Source organism: Piliocolobus tephrosceles, chromosome 15, assembly GCF_002776525.5.
Source record: "Piliocolobus tephrosceles isolate RC106 chromosome 15, ASM277652v3, whole genome shotgun sequence".
Lineage (NCBI taxonomy): Eukaryota > Metazoa > Chordata > Mammalia > Primates > Cercopithecidae > Piliocolobus > Piliocolobus tephrosceles.
In genome coordinates, this window is record NC_045448.1 from 104,152,578 (window position 1) to 104,172,894 (window position 20,317).

The 20,317-nt window shown below is 44.6% G+C and overlaps 1 protein-coding gene across 1 annotated transcript in view; it reads left to right on the forward strand.

The window, feature by feature from the left end:
• Window positions 1-9,710, forward strand: part of LONRF2 (LON peptidase N-terminal domain and ring finger 2) — a 39,574-nt gene extending 29,864 nt beyond the window's left edge. Inside the window, exons 10-12 of the mRNA XM_023211384.3 lie at window positions 1,146-1,308; window positions 4,533-4,682; window positions 7,133-9,710. Of these exons, the coding sequence (XP_023067152.1) occupies window positions 1,146-1,308; window positions 4,533-4,682; window positions 7,133-7,327 (508 nt within the window). The 3' untranslated portion in view covers window positions 7,328-9,710. The remainder of the gene's footprint in view (window positions 1-1,145; window positions 1,309-4,532; window positions 4,683-7,132) is intronic.
• Window positions 9,711-20,317: the final 10,607 nt, after the last annotated feature.

The window sequence follows — 20,317 nt, forward strand, 5'->3', positions numbered from 1 at the left end:
AGTAGGATATGGAGGAGTGAAGGGGAGGCAAGGAGATGAAGGCAGTGGCTGGGGACTGCTTTCCACAGCACTTTGGTTGGGGAGGGCAGAGCTGGCAGAATTGGTATGAGGTGAAGACCTGTGGGCAAAGGTAGGAGGGAGGAGGAGCTGAGTGCCTTTGAAGATGGGGGACTTGCTGCCCCAGCAACCAGCACCAGCAGAGGCTTCCAAATAAACGTCAGCTCATCCACACCTACCTCACTGCAGGGCATGACTCACCAAGGAGCCTCTTATCTGTGGTTAAGAGCCTGTGTGTGATGCAAACTCCCTTTGTGAGTGCAGCTCTCCAGACCTGCACTCTGATGCCAGCCCACACAAGGTCATTGGCAATTTGTTAAAAAAAAAAAAAAAAGCTCAATTCTTCCTACACACTTTTGTGTCTCTTCCTGGGCTCTGCCTACTCTTTCCCTGTGGGATCTTTGTTTGGTTACCCTGAGCAATCTCCACTCTCTGATGGGTTCAAGAGACATATGTTCTGTGGTTTATCTGGTTTTTCTTGTTGTTTTTCACATTCTTTTTAGTGTTCTGTATTCTCAGTGCACGTGGAACTCCTATTGCTTGTTTTTTCACTTTGTTGACTTTTGATGAATCAAATTTTAAGTGTGGGCTTGAATGCATATGTATCGTAAACTGTTCCATGCGGTACTTGGCACGTGGTAGCATGAGAATATCACTAGGATAAGGGTGATAGTTACAGAGTGTGGGTAAGAGCTGGGGAGCGCTTTGGAAAGCCGAGTGTGTCCATGGCACCAGCTAGGCAGTCCTGATGTTGCCCCGCCAAGGTGGCTGAGGAGCCACATTTGAGATTTCATCTCTTCCCATCTCTCGAGTCCTTCCCAAAACACTAGCCCGTTGGAACTGCCAAGGCACAAGTCCTGTCTCACCCAGAGCCCTTCCCCTGCAGCCACCATCACCACTATATTTAGCATCTAACAGAAGCGACCATGTGCACGTGTCTCTTGGCGACAGTAACCTTGCTGGTCTGATGTGGAGACACTGTTTTGTGTGGCTTTGTATGCCTTTTAAAAGCAAACTCTCATCCAGGGAAAAATAAAGGCCCCCTGCATTTTAAAAATCACAGTCATTTCTCCCAACCGTCTCTTCAGGCTTTCAGAATATGGATGCATGCTGGAGATTAAGGACGTGAGAACGTTTCCCGATGGAAGTTCTGTTGTAGACGCGATTGGCATCAGTCGGTTCCGAGTGCTTAGCCACCGCCACAGAGATGGCTATAACACAGCGGACATTGAGTATCTTGAAGATGAAAAGGTAAGGCTTATTGTACTGGTGTGTTTTGTAGAGGTCTGTCCTCTTGTTTCCCTCTTGCATTGTGGAAAAGCTTTGTCAAACTTGTACTGACAATATTACTTAAGTCCTTAATTCATCACTTAAATTTGTTTGTTTGCTTTAGAGTCAAGTTCTCGTTCTGTCGTGCAGGCCAGAGTGCAGCAGCATGATCTCAGCTCACTGCAGCCTTGACCTCCCAGGCTCAAACGATCCTCCTGCTTTAGCCTCCCAAGTACCTGGGACCATAGGTGCACACCACCATATGTGGCTAATTAAAATTTTTTTTTTGTTGAAACGGAGTCTCCCTGTGTTTCCCAAGCTGGTCTCAAACTCCTGGGCTCAAGCAGTCCTCCCACCTCGGCCAAAGCATAGTTGTCCCAAAGTGCTGGGACCACAGGCATGAGCCATTGCTTTCGGCAGTTATTTATTTTCTCAGTGGATTTTTACCTGAGTTGGGAGCTGGTACAGAAATCTCCTTTTAAAAAAATGATCTAGCCAGGCATGGTGGCTCATGCCTGTAATCCCAGCACTTTGGGAGGCCGAGGCGGGCAGATCACGAGGTCAGGAGATTGAGACCATCCTGGCTAACACAGTGAAACCCCGTCTCTACTAAAAATATACAAAATTAGCCATGCATGGTGGCGGGCGCCTGTAGTCCCAGCTACTTGGGAGACTGAGGCAGGAGAATTGCTTGAACCTGGGAGCCAAAGGTTGTGGTGAGCTGAGATGACACCACTGTGCTCCAGCCTGGGTGACAAAACAAGACTCCATCTAAAAAAAAAAAAAAAAAAAAAAGACCTTGCTATACTTAGGCAACATGTAAACCTGCGCATTGCAAAATAGGCTTGTGATTTGCTATTGGATGCTCTAGCCCTGGAGCTGGCAAACTTTTTCTGTAAAGGGCCGGATAATAAGTACTTTAGACTCCACAGGCCATATGGTCTCTGTCAAAACTACTCAGTTCTGCCCTTGCAGTGCAAAAGCGGTCATAGACAATGTGTGAGGGCATGAGCATGACGGTTTTCCATTAAATGTGATTTCTGGAAACATGGTGGTGAGCATGGTTTGACTCAGGAACAGCAGTCAGTCTCTGTTCTCTAGATTGGTATTAATTCAGAATGTGACAAAATCTACAACTTAAAAATACCTCCCAAAGCTAAATATAAAAGACTTGAATTTATTACCCCTTAAGAATTTTTTCATGTGTCTCATAGAAATATCAGGACCTATGATTTGGCAAATTAGCAAAACGTTTTGAGAGATTCTCCAACAGACTTACACAAGGATGTCCATAACAGTCTTACTCCATTATAGCCCCAAACCAGGAACAGCCCAGGTGCTGATCACACTTGAGTCAGTAAACACATTGTGGTCCATTCATGCAATGCGATACTACCTGTCAATAAAAAGAAATGAACCACTAGTGCACGAAACAGTATGGATGACTCTCATAGACATTATGCTAAGTGAGAGATGCCAGACGCAGGACGAACACATACTGCGTGGCTTCATCTGTATACTTCCAGGAACAGGCAAAACTAGACTCTGAAGACAGAAGTCAGAAAAGGCTTGTGGGGTCGGCTTTGTAATTGACTGGAGGGGGCGGTGAAGAATCTTTCTAGGTAGTGGGTGAAATGTCTGTCTGGTTTTGGGTGATGGTCAGACTGGTGTATACAGTTGAGAAATGGCGTATACGCTTTGAGAAAACTCTTTGAGCTAAATAAGATCTATGCACTTTTTGGTCTGTAAATTATACTGCAGCAAGAAATTTTAAAATACTTAAAAGGAGGACATCCTTGGAATTATCGTATTCCTCTTTTAAATTCTTTGGTTGACATTTGGAAATGTGGAAGTAAGGGTACATAGCCACCCCACATCACACTAGGAGTCATTTTTGGGGCAGTGGTGTACACTTAGGATTTGTGAATGGAGTCACACCCAGGACGCTACCTCTCTGCCTCCTCCAGCTGCGGTTTCTGGTCATCCCAGTGCAGAGGAGCGGAGCAGGGAGCCCAACCCCCAGACTGGACCAGAAAGCTGGGTTTCAAAGCTATGGCTGAAAGTGATCATCTTCAGGGTCTCTCTGCAGGGTGGATAGACCTGACGGCAGGGTTTATTGACCGTTGTTGTAGATGACAGCTTTTCATAGTGTATGTGTTTATTTTAAAATGGGGGCTTAAATAGCTGCAACATGAAACAATTTTAGCTTGCTTTTACAAGAAAATCCTCTATCACATATGAATATTTGATTTGTATAAATCAAATTGAGGGTGGTGTATGCATTACATTATAATTTCTCAGCGCGCCGTAGTTTTTGTAGGTACTGGAATTTTATAACAGGAAAGGACCTTCATGGTTTATTCCTGTTATACAGATGAGAAAACTCTGCCCTCACGAGGCTGTGAGACTGGCTGGGTTCACACAGGAGAGTTGGTGATGAAGCCAGAACAAACCCTGGTCCCGTGATTCCCAGTTCCATGCTCTTCCTCCTCTGCCAGGTGTTCCTGAACAGGACCGAGGCATAAGTTAATGACAGACGTGACAGTGACATAGGGACCAGACGCCAAGCTTGGTCAGTCTAAGGTGCTGTGGCCGACGACAAGCAGGAGTCCATCAGCCCAGGCCCAGCAGGAGTCCATCAGCCCAGGCCCATGTAATGAGGATAGTCTTGCCCTATCATGCTTTAGGGATGTAGTTTGGTGATATGGAATACAATTTTTAAAATGTCACCCTTTGACTTGGTAATTCTAACAAGGTCTCTAGGAAACTATCCTGAGGAAACCATACCTCCCTCCCTTGTCAACAAACAAAACAAAACGAAACAACTTTTGCATAAGTGTTTATATTACTGTGTTATTTTTAAAAATGAAAAACTAGGCTATTCTAAATAACTTACGTGAATAGTTAAGTAAGTTGGCATGTATCTCAAATATAAAATTGCATGCAGCCATTGAAAATTATTCAAAACTACATGAAACGTGCTTATATTATGGTATTGGGAGAAAAATCAAGATACAATTGATAGATTTCAACTGTGCAAAAAAAATGCAGATTTCTATATTGAGCATGTACCATTTTTGTGAAATTGATGAATTATTAAAGTGCTAAATGCCACAAATCCACTTAGTGGCAGTGCAGAGGTCGCTCACTGTGTTACGTGCATTACCATGAATGGGTCATACGGCCGTGCTTTTTTCCCTGATCAGTTGGAGGGTCCAGAGTACGAAGAACTTGCCGCTCTCCACGATTCCGTGCATCAACAGTCTGTTTCCTGGTTCGCGTCTCTCCAGGATCGCATGAAAGAACAAATTTTAAGTCATTTTGGGGTAATGCCAGACAGAGAACCGGAGCCTCAGGTATGCCCTCCTTTTTCCTTTATAATTCTGTTATTTCCTGCTGTCGTGTGCTGAGCCATCGTTCTGATGGAGAGCCTGGCAGTACGATGCTGGGTGTACCCCAGTGTGGTTGCTTATGAACCAGTTCTTCTACTGACAGCCCAAAGGAGCACCTACTGTGGTAGCACAGGACTTGTGAAGCAAAACAACAAAGGCTTTCTAACAGAACATAGTTTCTTTTCTAACAACAATCAATTTATTCTGCTTGACTGTCAGTTTGCAGCCCTTTGCTGCTTTCACTCACATCTTAAAATGTAAGTAGTAACTTTATTGTATTGGCACGAACACTCCATGTTCAGCACATAGCATTGCCTTGCACCTGGTACACAGATGTTGAATAAGTGAAGAGAAAAATCCCATCCTTCTTGTGACATTAGAAGCATGACTTCCCTGTCCTGTAAGGACCCTGCTGCCCAGCTGTCATGGGCTTTCTCCGGTGCTCCCTACGAGTACTCTTGGTGACGCTGGTTCTTTAAGCAATGAATGAGCTTCAGGTTTGTGGAGCATTTCTAAGCTCAGGTGGCCCCTCCTCTGCATTAGATGGGAGAGCCAGGCTGAGCTGGTTTAAGATTGTGCCTGAGAGCGTGGACCTCCCACCTGTACACGGATGCCCAGCTGTCAAACACAGTATGGGAGGGAGATTGGTTCTCAGCTGGTTTAGGGTGATGTGAAATGTCTTTTGTGTGTTTCCCCATCCACTTTAACTTTTTTTTCTCTATCTCTTGGAGCTTCTATCTTTTACCCCCTGCCTGAATTCTTTCTTTTCCAAACACAGAAAAATGCTTTAACTGCCAGTAATAGCCATTAAGTCCTTTCTGGCTTGCCCTTTTTGCATAAGCCTTTGTTCTACAATGTCCTGGAACTCAGATTCAGAAAACATGGTGGTTAGACTGGCTTGCATTAGGATATGAGTCATTCTTTTTCTAGGAGTTTTTGTTTATTAACCAAATTAATCCATCTCTCCTTGGCAGGTATATTAGCTTCCTACTACTGCTGTTAAGAAATTTCACGAATGGGGTGGCTTAAAGCAACACATATGTATTATCTTCCAGTCCTGGTTCTGCAGGCCAGACTATGATCCGGGTGATGGCAGCATGCGCTCCTCTGTGGACGTTGTGAGGAGAGTCTGTTTCCTTGCCTCTGCAGCTTGTAGAGGCCGGTGGCAATCCTCGGCTTCCTTCCTCCATCAGAGCCAGCAATGTTGCTTCTCTCTGACGGTCCTTCCAAAGCCACATGTCCCTCTGACCACAGCCCAGAAAGGACCCTATATGAACACATTGGGCCCATCAGGATAATCCCCCCATCCCAGAGTCCTTAACTGAATCACATCCTCCAATTCCCTCTGCCATATAAGGTACCATATTCTCAGGTTTCAGGAATTCGAGTCTTTGGGGGAACCATTTTTCTGATGACAACTGAGGGATTTTAGGTAATACATCGATTTTTATATGAGGTCCTTCCCATTAAGCGTGCTACTCAGTTTTCTTCTTTCTCTGCAAGATGAGGCGGGGAAAAGAGTGTGACTCTGTATCAAAGGTTGTTTTCTCCATCTGTACCTTTTTCCCTCTGAAGGGCAGGTCAATGTCTTCCTCACAGTGACTTGGGCTACCCCCAGTGAGCTTTGGCCACAGTGCTATTCCTAGTCCTCCAGTATCATCTACCTCACCCTAAACTAAGGCGACTCCAGAGTCCACCCTCCCAGCTCTTATTGGCATCCTGCACATTTTTGGAGGAGGAATAGAGTTAAGAATCCTAGACCCTGGAAACAAAAAGGACTGGATATCTTGGTTCCAATACCAAGAATATTGAGAACAAGTTTATGATTGGCTTTTGCCTAGCACTTAGCCCAGAAGTGCTCTGTTTGATTATGTGAAATAAAGGTTATTTGGTGGCATAATAATTCTTATGTATATAATTTGTGATAACTCTTACATATGACATGCATACATATATATGTTTCATACACTCACTTGCCACATTGAGTATGTCATTCAAACTTGTACACATACTTTTAGTACTTACAGTATTATGCTTTATATGGCATGCTTAAGACGTAAAAAATAATAGCACAGAACATTGGAAAATGAAGGTTAAAGTGATGGTCTTCTCCTCTGACCAGTATATACTCTTAACTGAAAGCTTGAGAGAACAGAAGCAACTGATTCGTAGAATCTCCCCGTGGAAGATGCTTCTTTTTGCACGCTCTTCCTTTTGTGGTTCCCCCACCTCTAAATGTGTACCGTAAAAGTAAACTATGTATTTTGAGAGCTGAATGAATTGTGAAGTAGCTCTAAAATACAAGGTGGCATTTAATTCTTGCTCACGTGTCTGTTGGCGGAGCAAAAGACTGTGTTGGGGAACAGGCTTGCATTTTCAGTGTTAATCTTGCTTTCCTCTCATCTCTTTTGCAGAGTAATCCCAGCGGCCCTGCCTGGTCCTGGTGGATCCTGGCCGTGCTGCCCCTGGAGCGCAAGGCTCAGCTGGCCATCCTCGGCATGACCTCACTCAAAGAGCGGCTCCTTGCCATCCGACGGATACTAGTCATCATCACGCGTAAGATGAATAGTCGGCAAGAGCTGGCTAATGCCAGGGAGAGAAATAATTGATTTTTCTCTCTGTCAAGGTTTCTGGAAGCCCTTGTACTTTTATAAATGTCAGGCATGGACGAATAGCCGTCCATTCATTGTGCTTTGTCAAGTGCTTGTGGATAAGGTTCCAAAATGGGACGCTTGCCAAACATTGAGTCCTCAAAAATGACAATTCTGTGTCTGGTGGGATCTGATCTGTACAAGGTTAGCCTGAAGTCTGAATGGAGCCCATAGTTGGAAAAAAAAAAAAAACCTAAGAAAATCTCTTGGAAGCAGGTGCTTGGGGAATGCAGTTCACTGACAGCACAGGACCCTGCAGATGGTTTACATGTGGTTTAGGTTTCACGAGAAAGAAGGGATTCCCTTCCCAGTCAGTATCTTGCTCTGCCAGATGGTAAAGGCATACTTCAGTGTGTAGACAATATGGGGAACCACGTTTTTATCTGGAAGTGGATTTCTTAGAACACAGGCTAACCAAAACTACGCTTAGGCTTTGCGTGTTGCTGTGAAGTTGTCTGTGAAATTGAATAATCACACCATTGTTCAGTGCAGGAGCCCAAACTAGTCCTTACCCAAGAAGTAGTAGCCACCGGATAGAACTGTGTTTAATGTCCTGTTGTAGTCCCAGGTGTTGTAAGTTGCATGTTGTAATCAAATGAGTGTCAAAACATAAGAAAGTATACCTTGGATATAGGAAAACCTGAGAACAGTATAGTTCACTGGAGGATATATATATATATATATTTACACACAATAAAGTGAGCAAAAGTGAGTTAAAATTGTATATGCATTGGGATGTCAAACATCAAACCACCAAGTGCAAAGAATGCCTTGAAAGTAGAACCTTGTCTCATTGCTCAATGGTTACTAAGCATTTAGGAAACAGTCATCTTTTTCTGTTGGGATTTGCATTAGAAATTAGCCCCGTCCATAAATTTCAGTTTACTCGCCGTTTATTAACATACAAGAACACTAAAAATCTGCCATGCCATGGTAAATCTGTCTGTTCCAGGAAAATAGATCAGAATATACAAAGGGAGGATGGCCGGTATGGGATGTAAATATTCAGTAAGTTTTTCTCCAACACTAACCTAAAATTATCTTTATTTTTTTGAAAGAAAGTTTGACGGTGATCAGACCAGGTGTTATCTGTTAAAGGACAGTAGTGTAATTTCCATCGTGTAATGCACGTTGTGATATTGATTGGAATAACTGAATCTGAGATACTCATATGTTCTCTCTGGCTCAACCAGCTGGTACATTTAGTTGGCTTCCTCTGTGAGGTGGGTGTTCTTAACCAGAGGGTCACAACCACTAAAGAACACATCACAGCTGCCAGTTTTGCTTTGTTCATTGAAGGTGTATGTGATGTTTTAGTTTTAAAATATACATATCTCATAATATACAATATTGGTGGTATATCAATCCATCAAGCATTTTGTTAGAAAGATTTTATAATATTATTAATTTTTCTTTTAGTTTTCAGTAGATAAAACTCAGTCTCATCATGGAAGTTAGAAAATACCAGGATCACTTAATTATAAGGAGAAAATGTGAAAGTATTTTCCAATCCAATGTTTCAAGTGCCTCACTTATTGTGAATCTCAGATACCATCTTGAGATGGTTTAATGGCAGTTTGGCCAAGTGATTTCTAAGAGATTTTATGAATTTATGCATCAACAATAGTATTCAGCTTTCTTAGGCATTATAACCTAACCTGATCATTTGATTGGAATAACTGAATCAGTCATTGATTGGAATAAAATAAAGAAAACAAAATGCATCTCACATGCCCAAAGACCTTTACCAGAAGCGGTTCATGAAAATCGATGTGCATTGACCATTCTCAGCCTTTCCCTTTTGGAAAATGTTTTTGTACCTTCATATCACAGCTGAATAGTTGTCATTGCTGTTTCCATTTGGAGGTGTCTAAATAACCACAATGTGATCACAGCCTCTCCACGAGCCTTCCTGAAGTTTAGTTGGTAAGCTTGCTACACCATTTGGAACCTGTTGCTTTCTCTTCCTCACTCTTTAAGTGTCATAAGGTCACACAGTTCTTAGAATCAGAACTATTCAGTTATTTCTTCACCATTCTGCCTGGCTTTCTGAGTCTTCTCATTCTGCGTGTTATGTAAAAGCCTGAACAACAATGATGACGCAGACGAGAGCAACACACATTTTTATTTTTTGGTAGAGAGGTTTTTATTTTTTTGATACCAGAGGGAATTAACTATGATCACGTCGTGCTCTCTCTGTTCAGCATTACACCCCCGCATACTGCGGCGTGGGAGCAGATTGGTACTTACCGAGCGCTTAGAAACATCACGCGTCAGTAACCTGGTCAGGGTGACAGCATCCTACGGTCATGTCATGAAGGAAGCCTCCTTTTACAAACCTTAAAAAAAAAACCCAGCTTCAGTTTGCTACCAATCAAGCTAAAGCAGAACAGTCTGCTTCCTCCTCCGCCTGCCCCCTTCTGCCTCTTTTCTGTTGGGGAGATGCCAATTCTAAGGATTTCTCAGAAAATAATGTAATCTCTCATTCAATGTCAGGACATTCCAGCTTAATTGTACTGAAAGTGCTCCAACAGTCATGCTCTCCTTACATTGGAATAAAAGCAGAAAAGAGTAATAGCAGCGTGGGGGAGTCATTTGTCTTCTTGAGGAACAATACATGCTGTTCGGTATTTTTCCATTCATTGCCCAAACCTGCCTGTGTCTTTGAAATGCAAGTAGGATCCCAAAAGCAGCATTCTAAAAGCTTGGGGCATTTTTAGCATAGCCCATCCCCCCATGTGTGTCCTCATCTTCAGAATCGAAAGTTAGGATACTTTTTAAAGTTTCAAAAGAAAATAATTTAAAATGTCAAGGTTTATCCATAGAAACAATAATTCTTAACCAATTCATGTGCCAAATGCAACAGTATTATCTCATTTTTAGGGTCACAAATGTTTTTTGCACTTAAACCTTCTCCCTCTCTCAAAACAAAACAAAACAAACAACAACAAAGCAAACAAACAAAACAATAAAACACACCAACACTGTTTAACAAATTGTATCTCAATTTAATATACATTAAGTCTTACCACAGGATTTTTGAATCATCAAGGAACAATTGGAGTTTATGGATGGTAGAATTACAATGAACTATGATATTATCACTTTATTATAAACTTTTTGGAAAGTCGACAGTTGTTACCATCAAAATACTCCATTGCCTGTATTACATCAAATTGTTTTAATTTTTAAGTGCTGTTTAAAAATACCCATCTGTTTCTTCTCCTTGTTTTCTTTTGTGCCCCACCACTTACATTACTGGGGTAAATACCACTCTTCAAAATTTAAATACTGTCTATCAAATAAGAAGAAGTGTGAAAGATACGGAGAAGAAAGGTGATAGCAAATTAGGAGAAAATCAGTGTGGGTGATTTCTTTTAGTTGAAAGCACAAAGTTTTATTTTTCCCCGGTATAGCTATCGAGTAGGGTAGGGGGGTCCCCGTCTTCCCATTTTTTTTCTCTCTCTTTTTTTTTTTTTTTTTGAGATGGAGTCTCGCTCTGTCGCCCAGCCTGGAGTGCAATGGTGCAATCTCGTCTCACTGCAACCTCCACCTCCCGGGTTCAAGTGATTCTCCTGCCTCAGCCTCCTGAGTAGCTGGGACTACAGGCACGCACCACCACCCCAGGTAATTTTTGTGTGTTTCTTGGTAGAGACAGGGTTTCACCATGTTGGTCAGGCTGGTCTCGAACTCCTGACCTCATGATCCGCCCGCCTCGGCCTCCCAAAGTGCTGGGATTACAGGCATGAGCCACTGTGACCAGCCCATCTCCCCATTTTTTAGCACAGACAGCAGTGGCAGCCACTGGAAGGAATTCTTCCCCTTCAACATCATCCTTCCTGAAGGCCACATTCTGTTTCTCTTGTTCACCGAAACCTAATTCCCAGGGAAGCCCGCTGTGGATGGGAAAGATGAGCCACGTGAGCCATCGCCCACGCAGGAAGATAACTGAACCCCTTTTCCAGCTTCACCCCCTCTCTACTGGGGTGAGGCACTTCCTTCGGAGCACTGGCTCTGCCTCCCCGGGGAAAGTCTTTTTCCCTTTACGACTCCTTACCTCAGCCTCACCTTGACTTTCATTTCTCAGCTGCTGAATTCTATCAAAGAGCCTTTTAGCAGCGGCTCAGCTCTTAGGTGAGCACAAATAATGCAGGAATTGAAGTGCCACCATTGCACTCGCCCACGTTGGGGACATAAACTCGAATTTGCACCCAGGTCTGATAAAGGTGACTGATTGAGGACACAGAGAGGTGGATGCCATTGACAGCGTTTACTGTCCCTCACAATTCCCGTAGAAATGAAAGAACCAGAGGCACAGCAGACCACACCGGGCCACGAGGGGAAGCACGGGAGACAGGCAGAAGCAGGACTGAGGGTGAATGTGGCTCAGACCCTCTACTGTGTGTGCTGCAGGAAAGGGCAGGGAAACAGCTTAGGCTGGCTGATTTGAATAACAGCTCAGACGCTGGGCTATACGGGTGATCTCTAGCCGTCTGGCACCTGGCCCTGGGTGATTAGGCTGGGGGATATTGCCTCCTAGGTTGTAAGAGCCAGAGAGAGGAGGATGGCCTCTGGATTGACCACTTGCTCCCAGGGTAGCCCTTTGCTATGTCTAAGAATTGGCTCACCCTGGGACGGGCAGTTTCTCCCGGGTCAGTGAGGCCCCTGAGAGGTCAAAATATCATAAAATATAGAAATCGTGATTAATGCAGTTGGTTCTCTGCTGTGTTGACATACTAAGGTCACTTTTGATAGCAAAACCTTTTAAAGAGTAGGGCATACGTTGCCCTGAAGAGCATAGAAAGCGTTTTATTCTGAGAGTAGAAAGGAGGAAGACGTGGAAATACAGGAGTCCCTTAGGCTGGCCCATAGCTGAGTCTTTGATGTGTATGGCCTTAGTCAAGAACGTAGTTCTGCCGTTTTGGGGGGGCCTCTAACAATTTCTTGGTGCAGTTGTTAACATGTGTTAAACATAAGAGTCTGATGATGATATGGTGGTGTTTCTCGGCTCGTGGTGGCTGGTCTGGCAGTTGTGTGGCTGGGCGTGTGCACCGATATAGTTCAGTAAAGGATAAGTAGAGACTCGTGGTGTTCATGTGTCACCCCAGGGAGGGAGTGGCTGTGGAGACGCAGGGCAGGAAGTCGCGGTGGAAAGCGGGCTGGGGTGGTAGGAGAAGGCACTGGGGGTGGGTGCTCCTCCCCCAGGGGTTGAGGAGTTGACTGATAGGGGGCAGTTACCTCCTGGGAAAGCAAGACGCTCCCTTAAGCTTTAGAATGGCACAGAGATTAGACCCTTCTACCAGAGTTTCCATCTGGACATGGGAGTGTAGGGGCCATGTTTTGGCAGAAAGCAGGGCGTGTATCAGCATTCGCGGACTCCTCAACGTTTAAAGGAAGAACAGCAAAAATATCATGTGCCCGCTTTGTGCCTCAGGAGAGGCAGCCCGGGGGCATCACCAGGGCAGAGGTTTTAGTATCTGGGACAAGTTATCTCCCACAGCGAGGTTGTGGCTGGGGCCATGTCATCTTCAGCCGTGAGCTGCTGGGCTGGGCAATGTCTTCTGGGATGTGAGACTTGGGGTCTCCTTTCTAAGTGGATCCCCACTCATGCCGATGTGGGTCCCAGCATTTGCCGTGTTTGGTTGAAATAGTGGCTTAGCTGGAGGGTCTGGGCCTCTGGATCATAAACCAGCAAAAGCCCCCAGATCAGTGGTGACAAGATCAATAGACCCCAGAAGGTGTGCAGCCGTGCTTGGCAGCGTTCTGGTTCTTGCTTTGTGGTGGAAGTTTAGGTTCAAATGGATTCCCTATCAGAGGAGCAGCTGGCTGGCCCATGGGAGCCCTGGGGTTAGTGGGTCCAGGAGAGAATGTGTTTTTTCTCTGGTCTCCGGCCCTGATGGGATGGGAACAAGATCTGAAATTTATAGGAACGGGGGGAACATTATGGAAGGCCCTAATATGTAATGAGCTTGTATATACAAGAACGCAAGACATAGCCCTCTTCTTATGTTTAAAGGGGACTATCGTCATGTTTTTTAAAGTTTGTGTGAGGTGTGAGTCAGCCGAGAGGCCCTCAGTGAAGAGATTCAGGTTTGTGGGGCAAGATAGAGGCCCATTTTGTGGTCTGTTTACAGACCAGAGTTTGAAATGGAGTTGTTTGAGGAGCCCATGGTGTGTCTTCACTAAATCGATTGTATGGAACCTGTCAGGGCTGCGGAAGCTGTAGCGAATGTCTTTTCCCAGAGCCCAGCATTGTGGATTCCGAGAAGTGACATGTGTGTCTCGGTGACTTCCGGTGATGCCTGCCTCTCTGAAGGGGTGAAACAGTGCGCCGGCAAGACCTTGAATCCCAACTCTAGCACCTACGGAGAGGTGTGATTTAGAGTTGGATTTGGGGTATCTGTGAGGAAGAGTCTCAGAGCTTTTCATCCTGAAGGGGGCAACTCTTGGGCTGTGGTCCAACAGTGGCCATGAATGTGAAGCTGGGGCCCTGTGCTGACCAGGGCATCCAGCGTTAAGACGACTGCCTAACTTTGGCCATGTGCGCTGTTTTTGGGGTTCCATTTTGTATCAGGGCATGCTGGCTAAAGGATGGGAAGCAGCACCATTCTGTTGGGCTCTGTCATTTATATGAGGGTTGGCAGTGCCATCTGTACGCTCTGTGAACTCCCACTGCTGTTCACTCAGTTAATCTAAGGGATGCCAAGGGGTCTGCGGGAGGATGACCTCACAAGGGACTGAGGGCGTGGGAGACCACCCTCCTGCGGGTAGAATACACCAGAGGGCCCAGGCTTGACTCTGTCCTGTGTTAAGGAGGCAGTGGTGGTTTTGCTGAGCTTGTCAGGTGTTTGTAATGGGCAGCTGGAGATTGGGGTCCTAGGCTCAGGTCTTTGAGAGCCTCTGTGTCCAGGAGAGCCCACTAGGCATCCAGCCATTTACTGCTTTAATGGGCTGTTGCATGAGGCTGAGAGGGGCAGTTTCTTGCATCCGAAGCCCTTGGGCACCTTATGTCCATCCTAAGTGGGCCAGAGACTCCAGGCCTGCACAGAGCTGGCCAGAGCTTCTATAATGAAAGGGTCTCTGAGGGCACCAACAGGAGTGCCCGTGGATTTTAAGGTTTGATTTTAGAGGTTGTTTTTGGAGGGTGCCCGATTTAAAGCAAGCTGATTTGTAAGCAGCAGCAAGAAAAGCAGAGTTTGTAAATGAGGACTACATTGCCATCAGAACCTCAGAAGTATTGAAAGATGTTGGTCTTGTATGTCCTTAATGAGAGTGACGATGAGTCTCCTCATTTGTGCCCCTGGAGAACGTGGATGTGGTGAAGACCCTGTCTGCAGAGACGGTGTGCCGTGGCAAAGCTGTGGAGCTCCCTGTGGGGGGCCTGCACAGGTGTGTGTGCCCCTTCAGGGCAGGAGGCAAACTGCAGCCAAGAAGCTGTGGAAGTAGACACTTAACGGGACATGTTAGCCAAATCTGTAAGAGCCAAATATTGGCCAGTTATTTATTGTATAGAATTAGTAATTTTAATAATAACGGAAATTGGATAATGGATGGGACCACAGCAATAAGGTTGTAGTAATCCACCATGAGGCACCCTTTTTTTTTTTAGGTTTAAGGATAGGAAAAATTGGGCTGTTCAATGGAGAAACAATGGATATAATCACCCCTTTATTAATTAGTAAGTTTTAATCCTTGAAGGCCTTATATTAACTGTTTTAACTGGAGGTCCATGGGGCATCGTTTTATCAGGCTAGTTTGTAAGTGCCAAAGACTGACTTTAATTTTAATTTATTATTTGTTATATTAGAGTGTCTGTGTCCAATATGGGATATTAGGACGTTGGGTACTATGACCACAGAAAATTTAGACAAGCTACAGTTAAAGTAAAGCATAATTTCCTCCTGCCATTTTGCATTTAGTTGCATTTTTAAAAAGATTGTAGGGGTACAATGTTTAGATTTAGTGAGATCTCCAGGTATAACTGTAATTTGAGCCCCAGTATTAAGATTATGAAGCTTTGTCAATGGGTACATTTTAGCAAATGTCACAATTAATTTAGAACGTAAGTTATGGAGACACAAAAGCCAATAGGCACCGTTTTATCTTTTGGTTAAGTGTTTTAGTATATAAATCTTATTTATATGTAATATTTTTTTTTGTTTGTTTGTTTGTTTTTGAGACAGAGTCTCGCTCTGTCCCCCAGACTGGAGTGCAGTGGCCGGATCTCAGCTCACTGCAAGCTCCGTCTCCCGGGTTCACGCCGTTCTCCTGCCTCAGCCTCCCGAGTAGCTGGGACTACAGGCGCCGCCACCTTGCCCGGCTAGTTTTTTGTAGTTTTTAGTAGAGACGGGGTTTCACCGTGTTAGCCAGGATGGTCTCGATCTCCTGACCTCATGATTCGTCCGCCTCGGCCTCCCAAAGTGCTGGGATTACAGGCTTGAGCCACCGCGCCCGGCCTATATGTAATATTAATATATAATTTGTTGTATACATTTTTAGTGTATCAGTATTGGATTTCTAATTGGATCAGATTAGGGACCATCAGTTTAGCTGTATATGTACATATACATGTATAATTTATTATATATTTGCATTAAAATATTCTATCTACATGTGTATATATGTGTGTAGGTGTATGTATATGCACACACACACATAAATACACACAGTCTGTTTAGTGACCTTTAATTTTTTTCCCCTTGTACCTAGGCTTTTTCTCGCTTTTTCCTTTTTTTCTGATTTTGTGGCAGTTTAGTTGGAAGGAGACGGTCCCGGCCTGTTGAGAGGCAGGGTGTTCAGGAGTGCCCAAGCACGTTGGCGGGGGGTGTCACAGGCTCTCGTAGCTCAGGGGCTTCCGCAGGTCCCAGGGAAGTGGGAACAAAGTGTCCCACCCCTTGCCCTTTTCCTTAACCTGGAGCCGCTGGTCTGTATGGATAGATCCTTTGCGCCCCACTGGATTGAGGAATGAGTCCCAACAGCTGCGAGGCTCTTAAAGCAACATTTAAACCTTTTGGCGGCTGTCATTTCTGTGAGGAGGGCGCCTCTCAACAGCCACATGGCCGGAGGATCCCTGCAGCGCTTCAGAGACCAACACCCAGGCCGTTTGCCCAGGAGTGCGATTAATTCCTCATGGATGCTGGGGGAGGGCCCCTCAGGTGAGCAGCCCACCACTGACTTCAGCGTTGCTGGCTCGGTTATCAGACTCTCATCCAGCACAAGCTCGCAGGGAAAGCCGTTCCCTGCTCCTTGTGGAGGGAGTCACCCTCATTGCCCTGAGACCACCAGCCAAGAAAGTAGGTATGTCCAGGTAGAGAATTCAGAGGGACCCAGTGCATCCAATTATACAATTATACCCAGCAGGTCCTGCGTAGTGGACTACGATTGGCATCACCCTAGTCTACAGCACCAAGGACTGAATGAGCTCGGTCCTCTTATAATTTAGGCTGGACTGTCACAGACACTCTGGCAGACACAGCATACGTGGTGCAGCCAGAGTGCAAACATGCCAACAGTGGCCACGCTTCCCAGCGTGGGGATCCAGTTAGTAAGCCGCGCGCAGCCAAGAGGCGAGGCATGCCCTCTGCCACACACGGACTTACCCTGCTCACTGTGCCCGTGGTATCAAAATGTACCTCCATGTTTAATTCATAAAGGAGAGGCTGATGTCATTGAAAGAAAAGTTTTGTTACTTGCATTTCTGGAGAAAAGGAGCGCACCAGGCCATGTAGGGCCACAGGAGGAGGAGGCACTGGAGTGGTCAGGAGGCAGAACTAGGCGCAAGCACGGGCAAGCAGATTTCCTTTGTGTCTCCGTGGCAAAGGCGAAGATGGGCGGGGGCGGACTGTAGGATTGGCAGGTTTGTTTGAATGTCTTGGGCGGTAGCTACAGGGGTGTTCTCCAGCTGCCTGGTGCCTGGCCCTGGGTGATGAGGGCCAGGGGATACTGCCCCCTGCGGTGGAAGAGTCATATCCAGGAGATGGACTCTGAATTGGTTAGTGTGCAAGGGTGCACTCCCAAGGGACCCCTTCGCTCTCTCTAAGAATTGGCTTGCCGTGGGAAAGGCAGTCTCCCCCAGTCAGTGAGGTCCCCGAGATGTCAAAACATTGTACATAATAATTAAAAAGCATGATGAATAGAAGCTCATTCTAGCATTTCAAGTTACAGCTTCTAGAAGAGGTTTGTAGTCTCCAAATGAGTAGGTTTTTCCTCTCGAGAGGGGCAGGCCTGGACCTTCAGGCACCCCTTGGTGTGTTTAGGAGCTCGGGAACGGAAGCACCTGCCTGCAGCCCTGCAGCAAAGGAAGCTTCTGTCAGTCACTCAGAGCAGGGAGGGGCTGGGAGAGGCATGCGAGCCTCCCTGGGTACTGTGACAGTCCCCAAGGTGCAGGATTGGCCCTGATCATAATAGAGAACCCTGCGGAAGTTTGCTGTCATGAGTCTCGGTTGGTTGGCACATGTGACCTTTGAAGGATGAAGATGGAGTTTGCAACATGAGTATCTCTAACCTTTTGTTTTCCAGGCATCATTTTTAAAAATTGCATTGGGGCCTTCATGATTTACCATAATATTTTAACTTTCATAGTTTTGTCACCTTTTGTACTATGAACAGTTCAACCAGTGAGCGACTTCTCTCTCATGCTGTTTACCCCACATACAATTTTCCACTCAATTCTGAAAATAAAAACCTGTTAATCGGCTGGAAGGCTGGGTACTCTATTCATATACTGTTCTTTCATGCTAGTGGAGAGTGGTGTCGTTAGCATCTTAATTTTAGAGTTGTGAAATGATTTTACCAATTAGGAATTGAATGTGTGTTTTTTTTCTATTTAATAAGAAGAGCAAATTTGAACAAATAAGCTGGTGTAGATAAACTTGATAATCATGCTTTTTCTTGTTTGGAAATAAGTGATGTGTTGTCATATCATGTGATACAGGTCACTCATCTGGCCTTATGTTTCTGAAGTTTAAGTCTGTTTTGAAGATGTAATAATAATACTCAGCATTTCTTGTTGCCTAAGTGAGACGAAACTTAAATGTTACGATATTTACTTCATGTATTCTTGTACTGTTCATTTCAATTAATTGGTATTGTATATCTAATATGTGATATTTGAACTGAATAAAACTTACAGTGTTATAAATGTTCTTTAATAAGCAATCATACCTAAGTAATAGGCTAGACTGATGAGAAATTAGATCAAATCAGTGCCTAGGCCTTTGTGTTAGTGTCATAGGGATGAACTAACACATCACCACAGACTGGCGGCTTTTCACAATAAATCACACAGTTTTCTTCGCTCACGTTTCTGGACATTAGAAATCCAAAGCCAAGGTGCCAGTAGGGCCGGGCTTTCTCTGAAGGCCCCAGGAAGACTCCTCCCTCACCTCCTCCAGCTGGTGTGGTTGCTGGCCAACCTCGGCCTTCCTCGGCCGGCGGCTGCATCACTCCGGTTTCCATGTCCGTCGTCACACGGCCTTCTTCCCTCAGTGTGTCTGTGTCCAGATGTCCCTTTCCTTATATGAGGACACCAGTTATTAGATGTAACGCCCACCCTAATCCAGGATGACCTCATCTTAACTAGATTACATCTGCAAAGACCCTATTTCCAAATAAGGTTACATCCACAGGTTCTAGTGGATATGAACTTTAGAGGAACAGTGCAGATGTGGAACGATTCCAGTTTAATTTTAGTAGAAAAAAAAAGGAAAGAGGACTGCCAGTGGCTTTCGCTTAAAACCATAATTACTTTAAAAAATCATTTCTATACGAGGCAGATAAGATTTAATAAGAAATGAAGCTTGAGTAGTTGTTTATTTGGGAGGAAGGGGGTAATGCTTCTTAAGAATAGGAATATGAATTGCGAATACTGAATTAACTATGAAAGCATATATTTATTTGGAATTTTTAAAGGCATAAATTAAAATATTTTAAACTTGCCATAACACACTCTACAAAATACTGAAAAGTATTTTTATTAACTTCCTGGCACCTTTATGATACCTTTTCCATCCTCCTTTTTATATTTTTTAACCTACCTACCTTGTTTTTTTTTTTTTTTTTTTTTTTTTTTTTTTTTTTTTTTTTTTTTTTTGCTTTTGCTTTTTTTAGAGACAGGGTCTTGCTCTGTTGTCCAGGCTGGAGTGCAGTAGTGCAAACATAGCTCACTGCAGCCTCAACCTCTTGGGCTCAAAGGATTCTCCTGCCTCAGCCTTCTGAGTAGCTGGGACCACAGGTGCATGCCACTACACCAGCTAATTTTTTTACTTTCTTTGGAGACAAGGTCTTGCTGTGTTGCCCAGGCTGGTCTCAAATTCCTGGGCTCCAGCGGTTCTCCCACCTTGGCCTCCCAAAGTGTTGAGATTACAGGCGTGAGCCACCACACCCGACCCTGCATACTCTTTGATCATCTCTTCCTTCTTAAGATGACTTTGTGTTGGTTACTAAAGAGAGACTGATATTCAAGTTCTTCCTCTAACATGGATATGGGGCAAAAATCATAGACGAAAAGTCTCAGTTTTCACAAGTCATTATTGGTAATGTCATTTAAACAGGATTGTTGTCAAATCTGGGAAATCCTCTGATTAAGTCTTTTATATATGAGCTGTAAGGATCAGGCATTTTCCCACTTCCTCATGCAGTGACATCTTAAATCCTTCAGCACTGTTCGATGAAACTTTCTGCGATGATGGACATTGTTGGAAATAAAGCTCGGAGTCATAAGGAAAATGAGTATTTAGACATGCTCTGTATTTGTGCTGTACAGTATGGTAGCCACCAGCCACATGTCGCTGTTGAGTACTGATGATGTGGTTAGTGTGGCTCAAAAACTAAATTTTTTATTTAATTTGATTTTAACATTTGGCTTTTCCTCAGAAAGTTGCCCCCTCCTGGCCCCGTGGCCCACCTTGGTGTCCCCAGCTGGGCCTCCCTCCAGGCCCAGTGACTGTG